Raw genomic sequence first — 12340 nt, forward strand, 5'->3', positions numbered from 1 at the left:
TTGAATTTCAAAAAATTGTAACGGCAAATGATTTAGATCCCTGAAGAAAAGTCACGCCATGCCGGACGAAATATTGCGAAGACAAAAAAATATATATCCTAACAGCCGTACAATCAGCCTTGTATCATTATTTTGTTTTTAGTTTCCATGTTAAATGTCATCCCATCTTAATTGTTTTTGACTTCAGAAGCTTTAGATCGGCCGGCAGCGGGTCTAAAACACAGGTCACTCGTTGCAGGCCATTGTTTTACCTTTTGGAAAGTAACCCAAACCCTCAATTTGGCTAACCCTAGGCCTAAAAACCAACCTTAAGCATAGGGTAGCCAAATTGAGGGTTAGGGTTACTTTCTAAAAGGTAAAACAATGACCTGCAACGAGCGACCTGTGGAATGTGACCTGTGTTTTAGAACCCCCGCTTCAGAAGTAATCACACTAACTACGCATAGTTTAAAAGCGGCTGAGTTTATCATATTCAAAAGGTAGTCCATCCATGTCATTCCTTTTGTAACATGCTATTTGTGCCTCAATTTTATAGGGAGCATAAAGCCCTGTGCAAACGGACGCAACATTCTTGACGTGTCGCGTCCATTTGCCACACCCTGTTTCATGTTGTTTGGAGTTTGAAGCTGGTCTAACTTTTGAGCCAACGACTCCCAACAATTTTGACTTCACTACCCAACCAGACACAACACAACTAACTCAATCACATCACAACTGCGTAGATACTTGGGCATGTAGGACAGGAAGCGCCACAAGCCGGTTTATTTTCCTTACCATATGCATACTGACAAACTCCGCTCCAGCATAACAATACGATAACATACTTGATGGTACTGACCCCTTAAAAATGAGGGAACGTATTCTCCAAACCCTATGCAAGTGCCACTACCTCATGGAGGCTAAGGGGAAAAGTTAACCAAAACAGTAGGCGAAGAAAGCTGAACCTAGACTGATACAAATCCCTTACGGTTCACTATTTGTACGACATAATACTCATAATCCCCAGCACACAACAGGACCCAGTCCTCTGGTCCGTGCCGGCAAAATATAATTTCTGCCAATTTCGCAGGCTACAACTGTCAGAAATAGCATTTTCTTTTGTTCCGTGATCGACGAATCGTTGCGCAACAACGTTGGATCCGTTTGAACAGCTCTTCCGGCATTGTTAGGGCCACGCATGCGCATAACGTATGGTCTCATAGCAAGGCATTAACATGTTGAAGCCCAATGTTGTAAGTTTATAAAGTCTTATGGGTCGTATCCTTCCCATAATGCACTGCACGTCCTTACATTGGTGGGAGTTGTTTTGTCCGCTTGCGCACAACAGCTAACTCCATCCAACATCTGCAGAACCAACAACTCCTAGCTGTGTTTGGGAGTTGTTGCGTCCGTTTTCACGGGGCTTAAGCAAGCGACGTATTTGACCCGCGGACGCAAACCGGAGGTGAGCTGTTTTCCCATTTATCTGGTCTCCTCACTACCAAATTTATATTGTTAAAGAGGGTAGCCCTATGTCACGCAAAATAATGTAATTTCATGACACCCACCTGCACGATGCCAAAAACTAGAATAAAACATCGCAATAACCACTTAAAACTTAAAAAGAGAAAAAGGAAGAAAAGGATGGATGGACTCAAATGGACAGGATTGAAACAGATTGCATTTCGATAATCATTAAAAAGGTCGACCCGACTTTTTTCAAGTTTATGGCAAATAGCCTGACAAAAGTCGTTTCTGTTAAGTCTGCATCTTTTTTATGATGTCGACTTTTTAATTCGTGATTAACTAAAGATTTACCGTATAAAACACCCTAAAATAACCTGACATAGCCTCTTGGTATCGATGCAAAACGTTCGCTTCAGGTTTCCGTCGTGGCTCACCCTAAGGGGAGAGTTGGGGGGGGGGGGGGGTGGGGTCGGCTATGCATCTGTGTGGGTACAATATGTGTTTCCATAAATGAAGTATTCATCTGTCCATGAGCAACCATTTTAAAACTGGAAGGCTGGAGGTTTGGAACACAATTCCGAAATCCACGATAAAAGCATCAGGTAGGACGTGTAGGCCCTGATATTTCAAGTGTTCACAGTTGCATACTGATCGTTCTGAGGTTTCACTTTTGTGTCTCCTCTTGATCAGATTCTGAAACTGTTTCAAATACAGTTGAAGTGACTTTTGAGCCAAACTCCTTTCAACTGACGATTGTGAAATAACAAACTAAATCGATGAAAATCGCTTTATGCGCCGACCAATTGAAAATTCCAACATTCCCCCTTCCTCACGCTGTCACTCGCTGATCTAATCTGGGGTGTTTAGGTGTGTACTAGGTCAACAACATAAACTATGTCCCTTTTAATTAACCCTTCCCACCTGAGAGTGGATGCCGGATGAGTGTGCTTTAGGTGTGAATGGGATGTCAGCGACAAATGGTAGTATGGTGCAGGTCTAAAACAGCACCAAAAAGGATTTAGGAATTAGCTTCTCTTTAAAAGAAAATTCTTGCACAGTGTTCATGTGTGAGGCACATGAAATAGTTTGCTGCTTCTTTGCAGCTGCTGTGTATGCTCATCTTTTGGAGGAGGTGGGATAGTGTATAAAACTTAAAAGTAGCTAATAGTCACCATCTTGCTGTGTGGAAAATGTGATGCATTTGTGTAGGGAGCTTGAGGGACCAAATGTGCCAAGGTTCTTTGAAATCCTGTTCTTGTTTCTTAATTTGGAGAAAGAAAATTAGGTTTCTCTATCTGGAGTGGGAGTATTCTAAAATTTTTGGTATTGTATTAGCATGGAAGAAGTGGGTTGCAAAATAAGGAGGCTGTTATGTCTGTAATTGATGAACTATTCCCATGCATTAGTAGCAGCAATGCTGGATTTGTACTTTACACATTAGCTTAATTATACAGATTTGAATATATATAAGAGCCATTTTCGCTCAACAGAAGTATCATTCCATAAGGTGGCATTTGAAAGATGATTGATTGGTTGTTTACTGTTAAATTATATCTTGTTTGGAACAAAATTTGTAGTCACAGAGCATCATAAATCTCCGGCTTGTTGTAAATAAGCAATGCATCACAATATACCCAAAATACGCCCATGTTGATCTGTAAAATACGCAATAAATGCAATACTTAAAAAATTTTTTTTTTTTAAACAGTAGTTAACTTCCCAGGGTTAACTTGCAAAATGCCAAACTGTGCATGCTCACCATTCCCATGAGGTTTGTCATGTAAACACTTCCAAAATGGATGTGTTTTGCAGTAACTGTTTTCATCATAAATTGCCTTTCATCTTTGACCATCCTCTTCTATATGCAGCATTGATAATCGTTTTATCATCAAAACTGCATAGTTCAACAAATCTGGAGCAGTCAAGATCGTAAGTTAAAGATTAATGACAAGGTTTTTAATGTCTTAAAAAAGAAGTCAAAGGATTATTACTCGCTGCTGCTGAGCAAAAAAGCACAATTTCCTAGCGGGGGACTAACTCTAAAACATGAATTTGACCTAACCGGTGACGAAATGCAGAAAGCATATATTCTATCACATTCTGTTTGCTGTGAACCATATATTAGAGCCTTTCAGTACAAGGTCCTTAACTCTATATTATATACTAATACCAAATTATACAAGATAGGATTTGCCACAGACGACAACTGTTCCTTTTGTAAGTCTCATCCCGAAACCCTCAGCCACTTCTTTTTCGACTGTTTATACTCGCACACTTTTTGGAAAGAGTTTGAATTTTATTTTCATTCTATCTCAAAAGAACATGTTTCCCTTACTTTAAAAGATGTCATAATAGGAATTGTAGATTCAAAACGCCCCTTGCTAAACTATTTGTTACTGATAGCTAAGTTATACCTGTGGGACTGCAGAAGGACAAGCATGTTACCAGAAATAATTGGCCTAAAGCATAAGATTAAAAATAAGTTTGAAACTGAAAAATACATTAATATTAAAAATAATACCTTGGATAAATTTAAACGTAAATGGACAATTAACTGTAATTTGGTTTAGGAAGTCATTGTAATTTGATTAGTAGGATTGTAATGTGATTAGGTAATTCAAAAATATTGAATCCGGGCTTTTTTTACGAGCGCTGAAAGTGGAGGTGGTCTTGACTATTTTTTCACCTATCGTTCGCATTAGTCCCCCACTCGGCCAAAGTATCGAGCGTGACGTAAGAAAAGGGCATTGTGCAAGCTTGAGTTGTTGGGAGGACAAATATCCGAGCATATTTTTAAAGCCAAATTAAGGCTATTGTGTTTATTATCCTTCAAATATTTTTCGCAACAAGCGGGATCTGCCCGTCCGTCATATGTCAACATGTCAAAGTTTCTCAATTGGCTTCCAAAACCGCGTCATTCAATATTCATTTCCAAAATTTCGAACAGACTTCGCTTCAGTTAAAAGTACAATATTTCAGTGAAAGGAAAACATATTTTTTTAATTGTGTGGATACAAGTGGCGGATACGATTTACAAACAGCTTACCGTCAAAAACGTTAACAGCGTATGAAGTGGATTTTTTGGTGTTTTCTGGTACCGCTCTATCGACCAGCAGGTTTATCTCTTCTTCTGTTACGAAAGCAAACCGTTCTGCCATCCTAACATTAATTTTAATGTGAGACTTGAATCCTTGAAGTCGGTTTTAAAAATTGGGGAATATCATTGGGGAATATCCTCGGATATTCCCCAGTTTTAGCTGGGGAATATTCGCCCACGTGACGCGTTTAGACCAATCGCGCGCGAGCGAAAATATTTGATGGATTATAATATATAATATTTCTTTCTTGTAGGAATCATATTGTGTCATGGTTTAGGAAGTCATTGTAATTTGATTAGTAGGATTGTAATGTGATTAGGTAATTCAAAAATGTTGAATCCGGGCTTTTTTTACGAGCGCTGAAAGTGGAGGTGGTCTTGACTATTTTTTCACCTATCGTTCGCATTAGTCCCCTACTCAGCCAAAGTATCAAGCGTGACGTAAGAAAAGGACATCGTGCAAGCTTGAGTTGTTGGGATGTTTGAAGATTAGCGGAGAACACAGAGAAAATGGTTGAAACGTGCGTGGTTTATGGATGCAGCAACTCTAACAATAAACAAAAAGGAATCGGCATGCATAAGATTCCTTCTGATAGCGAGCCAAGGGCTGAAGTCCGCTGGTTTCGTCTGCTAGCCGCTTCTTAAGAACTTCTTCTTGCTTGTTTTTTTCTTCTTTTTGCTGTTAATAATTTTTGAGCCATTCTTCATCAGTGAGAGGCTCGTCCATATAGGCTTGCAATTCGCTGTCTGATTCTTTGCCGGCAGTTGAACTTTGTGATAAAAGTTCTTGATTTTCTTGTTGCTCCGTCTCTATTTCTTGAAAATCCTGGCATTCCGAATCGTCCGAAAGATACTCTTCCGTACTTGAGTCGAAAAACTCTTTAGAAGAGGACATATTTTCAGATCAATTGTAAGTTTTTACAAATAATCTTCGAACTCGCACTCTTATGTTATGGAATGGTGTCCTTTTCTTACGTCACAGCTAAAAAAAAGTGTTCGATATCGGACGCTTCTCATTGGCTTGTTCCTAACGAGCCCACGAGAGAATAATTTGTCCAGCGGGGCTTATAGCGCGCAGAAAATTACAAATTTCACTCACTTCAAGCGCTTGTAAAAAAATAAGGATTCAATATTTGTGAAAATGTTTTCCGAAAATGAGTTCTTGAAAGTTGTCAAAATATACCCCCAAAAAAATAAGTTGAAGGGTTAGGGGCACTTTAATGTCTTCCCTCAAATGTTTCTGTGATAGTTTACATTTGAAGTTAACATTTTTATAAGGATAGCCTAGAGCAAAATTTGACATTTATGTTGTGTCTTTTTTTCTAAACTCCTCTTGCCATTTTAACTACCTTTAGTTTGAACTTGCATAATTATTTTAATTTATCATGAAACCGATTTTTTTAGTGTAACTTGCAAGCTGCATAGCTAATTCTTTTTTTGCATTCTGCGATGGAACATTGGGACAGTGAAACCAAGTAATTTTGCGTTAATTTTGAAAGATTACTTAGTTATCATTGGAGCCATTTTTATAATTAAATTAACTTATTTGGCTGTTTATTGTTGGCTCCATGTTTGATAGGCATACAGTATATTGGTAGATATCTTTGTTTAGTGGATGAGAGGTATTTAAACACTGGTTAGCTAATTATGATTATCCACTGGAAAAAATGTTATCTGCAATTTCAACAGAATGTCAGTCATTGGTGATCTTGTTTTCCTAGATATATGACAACTTTTATTACATGCTTCCAGCGGGTTTTGAGATCTAACATAAATATATTGTTAATTATTAACAAAAATGCAATGTAATGTAAAATACATATACATGTAAATATATCTTACACACTCAACTCAAAGTCAGAAGTTAGCTATCTGAAGTTCATCCTTTTTTTAGGAATGGTTTTTCTCTGTCCTTGTGTGGGCCCATTTCCATCAGTAGGGCTAACGCTCACATGGTTCATATGGGGTAGATACTTAGCACTTCACATTACACTCTAATCAGCCAACATTTGAAAAGGGGATATAGAGCCTGACTGAAGTTTAAACTATGGTGGTCTATTAATATATGGTATATAGTATTTACAATTCACTATAAGTTAGTTGTTCTCAGCATCATGAAGGGACAAAAGGCCTAGAGGAAACAGGTGGTTGGCCTATCACCCAACCTTGACCCTAGATATGTGTCAGCCAAAAGGAAGGAGCACAGAATTGGGAACTTTTTAAGTTCATTTATCTAACCCCAAGTTTAATGCATGAAGCGACAAGGCCAAATACACTGTAATCTCACATCTGCTCTGAGAAAGATGTTCAGAACCCATCCAGCTTGATCCAAGCAATAATTTATTGTCAGTGACAGATACTGTGGAAGATCAATAGACGAATTCAGTTAACTGATCACCTTGATGTAACACTGTTCTTCCAGTCTCACACAAAAGAATAATTCCAAGCTGCACTTTATAAAAACAATGAACTGAAGCTAGTCATTGTGTTATAATTTAGTTTTTCGTTTTGCTTAATGGGGTTCTCATTTGATGCCTGGCTAAGAGACCAGTATCATTTCCTCGTCACCTGGAGCCAAAAATTGGTCACCTCAGGTCAATGTGGGGAGTTCCTTCAGAGCACGGCATTGTGTAGTATACCAGATTTTGAGATGCATTTCAATATTATATTGCACCAGGGCATATCAAATTACTGTATTGCAATGGGGGTTCAGTCAGTATAATTGGCTTGCAATAATTGGTGAATGTAGTATCAAACGATGAACTGGTCAACCAATCAGATTGCTGGAAACTCTTTATTCAGCTCAGAAATTATATTAATAAGTATGGATACCAATTCATGCAGTTTCACTTGAATTTTTTTTAAACCACTCATACATTAATCTGTGATTATTGTATAAGAAAAATTCAATTTGAATTAATCAAGCTTACATGTAATTTGAAATCGTATGCTCATGAAGTACAAGTGTTGTAACGCTTCAAATCGCTCCATTCTCTGTAAGATTAAAAGGAGCAACCTGTTTTTGTCTTATTTATAATGGAGACTGAAGTGTGAGCTTTCCAAACTGTACTGTGTGTTTAAGTATATACCACCATGAAGGTCAGTACTGTCAAGCGAGAGGTACGGTCGATCATTGGGCAATTATGTGATTTTTTTAAACCAAGATACATTGATTTGATAACTCTTAATAAAACAATCTTCATTTATTCAGGTTGAGGGAACTGTTTTTGTTTCAGAAGCGTCAACTACCGTCATTCTATGATTCTCTCTGTTGCTCTGAATGCGTTCGTCAAAGAGAAGAATACAATAGTACAGAAATGGTTATTATGTCTCTATGCGACCTAGATAAGAAATTAACAAGACAATAGGAAGACTATAACATACTGAAACACATGCATGTTTGTGCTCGCTTAAAAATAATGCAGCTATAACCATAGGCAGCCCAAGCTCGCGTCACTACAGACAGCCGTTGAGAATTTAAACGCGTTGTAAGACTTTGTATGGGAAATAAAATACCGTCGATTATGAAGCCTAAAAAATGCTCAATTTAACGTTCATTCAATAAAATGAATAAAAATGACTCAACTCTGGTGTATTCTTGTGCCTTTTGGAGCTTGAGCATTTTTTAGGCTTCATAATCGACGGTATTTTATTTCCCATACAAAGTCTTATAACGCGTTTAAATTCTCAACCGTTGTCTGTAGTGACGCGAGCTTGGGCTGCCAATGGTGTCACTTACATATTGACCTTCTCATAATCGCAAATTTCCAGTGTCACTTAGCTTTTAACCTCCTGATAATCTTGTTCGGATAAACTTGTTACGGTTTCTGCTGCAAAAGTACTCAAAACACGGCCAAAAAGCAGTTTTCACAAACAGTTGCGTTTTGCACAAATTTCCAGTGTCACTTAGTTTTTGTATCAAACCCAACTGTAGCGTGCGCCGACACAAGATAGAGGACATGAGAGCGATGCTCAATTCAGGACCTGATCGCAAGTTATGAGTGGAGGTAGATTCGAATCTTGGTATGTGTAGAAAACGAAGACCGAAGACCCAGAAAATAAAGACCTCTAGATAACATACTTATCAAAACCGTAAATAGCACATCACATAATTTCTGTTGTTTACAATGGCCGGTGAGTACTTTTCGCGGAATTACCGCACGGTGTTCGTTTTCCACATACTCAGGTCAATATATTGAAAACGATGACCGAAAACAAAGACCCCCAGTTAATTCACAAGAATGGACTCACTGGCCGTTGCCGTGACTGACCACAGAAATTATGTGTTTTGCCATTTACGGTTTGATAAGTATTTTTTTCTGGGGCGGGGATCTTCATTTTTCGAGTTTTTGTTTTGTTTCCTCAGAAACGAAACGTATCTATTTTGACTTCTGGGTGAACTATTTTACACAGTGAGGTAGAATGGCCAATCCAAACAGAGTTTGTAATTGAAAATCTAAACATCTGTGAGATGTAAAAACAACTTATGAACATGTGAACATGAAGTATCGCAAATCAGTGCTGACAAAGAAAAAGCGGAGGGAATGGGTCGTAAATAGAAGTTTTGACTATCTGAATGATTTTGGGTTAGATTAAAACGACATATTGTTAAAAAATCCAAAGCTATTTGTCTTCGTGTTAATGAGTAGTGTAAAAAAATCTTCGCTCCGTTGAGTCTCAGTAATGAATTGGGTTAACCAGGAACCAGTTATTTTAAAGCTAGTACCGGTAACTGCCTAGGTTCACATGAAACACATGTAATGGAAGATTCACGGAAAACGGAATTTAAATGGTTATGCAGTGGCATTTGAAGGTAAAATAGGTATTTGTAGACTTTATGCTTCGATGTATTGTACACATAAACAAGTATCTGTTGTTCTCTTTGATGTTTAATACTCCTTGACAAGCTTCTCACCGTTCAGAGAGTTTGTGTCCAAACAGTGTGTTGAGTTTGTTAACTCAATTATTAGTTGTAAAACATAGTCCAAGAATTTTATTTACCCTCCTGAAGGTCGGGGTTTCCTCTCTGCAACCGTCAAAACTAGCGTTTTCAAAACGCCATTTTGTAATTTACGACGGCACTTGGGGACGCTAGTCGCAAGACTAGAACGACTTGGACTGCTTATTGTGTTATATCAAAAGGATTTCATTGTGTGTGTGTGTGTGTGTTTTTTTTTTTAACAGAAACGTTGGAAAGGATTATACCATGCTGAAGCTTGTTACCTTTTCCTTGGTTAAGAGGAGACATCTCCTTTACGTGTCTGCCAAGTCTTTGAACCCTTGGCTGTTCAAGTTGATACCGTCAAAGTCTGCAAAATCATGGCAGTCTCCTTCAAAAGCTGCATTGCTAACTGGGCTGAAAAGTAGCCTTTTGATCAATCCTTCAGCAGATTGTACTTCTGGTACATCAGACCACATCATATTGAAGCCTGAGCAGAAACATTCAGTCTCTGAACTACTGAAGGTATTTAACGAATCCTTGAGTGCAAAGTCCATGGCATTTCTTTTGTCACAACTAGGCAGAACTGTGTATGGAAAGAAAAGTGAAATGTCACGGCTGGAACGAGAATCATCTGATCATTCAGCAAGTGTCGTTATTAGGCTTCTTGATTGTATTGCCGATAGCATTTCCCTGCTCCAAAATCGTGAACTTGCAATTGTTGCATGGTCCTTGGGTAAGATCAAAGTATGTGACCACCCGATCATCAAGGCGTGTGAGAACGAAATCATTTCGCGTGGACTGGGTTCTTTTGATGACCGAAGTTTGAGTCAAATTGCTTGGGGATTTTCAAATATGGACTGGGAAGAATGCAATCTTTTTATAGAAATGCAGAAGTCTATATTACAAGGAGAATTGCACATTGCTGACTTCGATCGCCGTGGTCTTGTTCAGGTCCTTGTTGCATTTGCGGCTACAGGGAGTGGATCTCCTGAACTATATCAGTTTTTTTTGCAATATGTTTTGTCTTATGACTTTTCAGCGTTTATGATCATTGACTTGGCTGATATTGCTTGGTCATTTGCCAAAAAAGGAATCCAAGCGGACAAATTGTTTAAGAACATTGAAGCAGAATTGTTTCGCAGAGGTCATTCAACTATCAACAAGGGACGTGACATAGCAAAGCTGTTGTGGTCGTTTGCTGTAGCCAATCAAGGCAGTAAGCGTTTATTCAAGGCTTTGGAAGGTCAAATTCTCCAATTGAACAACCTTTATGGATTTACGAATGAAAATCTCAAGGACACCCTTTGGGCTTTTGAAAAAGTAGGGGGAATGGGTAGAGATGTTTTGGAGCGGCTTGAAGAGGAGGTACAAAGGCGTGGAATCCAACGATAAAATTCAAAAATGTGTCGCTTGGTGTTGTATCTGACACAAATGAGAAGATAATAGGAAAATATCCTTTTTGTGACGTTTTCTGTCCGAAATAACGTGTCGTGGTTTTGCAGATTCATCCTACTGAGATAAAATCAAACTAAAGGGCTTATATCAAATAGGAGTATTGCAGAATTATGCCTAATTTAAAATAGCTGTCGATTTGAACTGGCAGTTTTTCCGTCAAAGCTAATAATGCTTGAGGTGGTACATTTTGTTAAAGACCTCGCTTACGGACTATCGCGCAACTGAGACTGACATGATTGTTTATTTATTAATCTTCTACATTATCTCGTGTTCTTTACTTTGTATGTTTAATGAATTTGCGTTTCAATTGTGCGACGTGAATACCGAGAAAGAAAAGCTTTATTTCCTAACACCTCTGTTACAGAATTGACTGACAAAGGTTCCAAAGTCTGTGCATAAGTTCTTGTTTTTCTTGAAACAAATTACCATAACTCGGATGATGCTGGGTGAACTCCTAAATACACTCCCATACTAGGCAATCAATCTCTCAACTTTTAGAATAGTGAAAACAACAGAGTGTTTTCACTCACGTGATCAGTAACCTTGATTTTCCGGGTCGTGTCGTACCTCATTGAACGGGCTTCAGGATTGGTCAAAACAACAATAGAACGAACAAAGATAATAATTGGATTTAGCACAGAAAACAATAGATAGTACGACACTATACAGCCAATGAAATATAGTGTTCAACAAGAGGTACAACCCTACCCTGTTTTTCCACTGAAACAAAAGAAAACGTTTGCATGATATTAGAGCTCAATTCCTGGAGGATTAGTTTGGTACACCAACATAGCCGCCGTTCTATTGTTTAGGTACACCAACATGGCCGCCGTGACGTCACGTGAAAACACTCAACACGCAACCTACTATTTTCAGGCAAAAATCGTCATCCCGCAACATATAATTTGCAATCAAATAAATACGTTTTTCGGACATGTCTTGATGAAATGACATTATTTTGTAAGTGTATCGATTTGTTTTGTAGAAGCATATTTGTTTATTTGTTACTCCTGAGCATTATTAAAGCCAATGCTGGAAATGTTTCGTTTTGTGAAGCTTGTTTCACTAGCACAAAACAAAATTTTCGTGATTAGGCGACCTCCGTTTCAGGGTTGCAGAAGACATTTTTATATCTCATTGGAGTAAAAAAGAGCACCTTGTGTTACCTCGTTGTTTGAAAACTGAACTTTCTTTTTTTTTCCGTAATCCCGCATTTCACACTAGCGTTGACATTTTGGCGAGAAGTGGAACATGGATTTCGAACATTCCCCAACACATGTACCCTTTGTTTAAGGAAAAGCAGACGAAATCTTGCCAAGGATCCCACGGAATAAGCTTGCTCCAACTTAGGAGCGAACGTTCAGCATTGTTTTCAATTTCACATGTGATTTAATTTATGT

General features: G+C 38.3%; 1 protein-coding gene across 3 annotated transcripts in view; it reads left to right on the forward strand.

Moving 5' to 3' along the window:
* The window catches only part of LOC137979382 (uncharacterized), a 40949-nt gene extending 29622 nt beyond the window's left edge, over window positions 1-11327 (forward strand). The window contains exons 1-2 of one of the 3 annotated variants that reach the window (XM_068826636.1): window positions 1323-1444; window positions 9728-11327. In XM_068826636.1, coding sequence (XP_068682737.1) covers window positions 9750-10877 — 1128 coding nt within the window. In that variant the 5' untranslated portion in view covers window positions 1323-1444; window positions 9728-9749 and the 3' untranslated portion in view covers window positions 10878-11327. Of the gene's footprint in view, window positions 1-1322; window positions 1445-1966; window positions 2049-9727 lie in introns of those variants that run through there. The other 2 variants (XM_068826634.1, XM_068826635.1) reach the window with 2 other exon arrangements.
* The last annotated feature ends 1013 nt before the right edge of the window (window positions 11328-12340 follow it).

Source organism: Montipora foliosa, chromosome 12 (genome assembly GCF_036669935.1).
Source record: "Montipora foliosa isolate CH-2021 chromosome 12, ASM3666993v2, whole genome shotgun sequence".
Lineage (NCBI taxonomy): Eukaryota > Metazoa > Cnidaria > Anthozoa > Scleractinia > Acroporidae > Montipora > Montipora foliosa.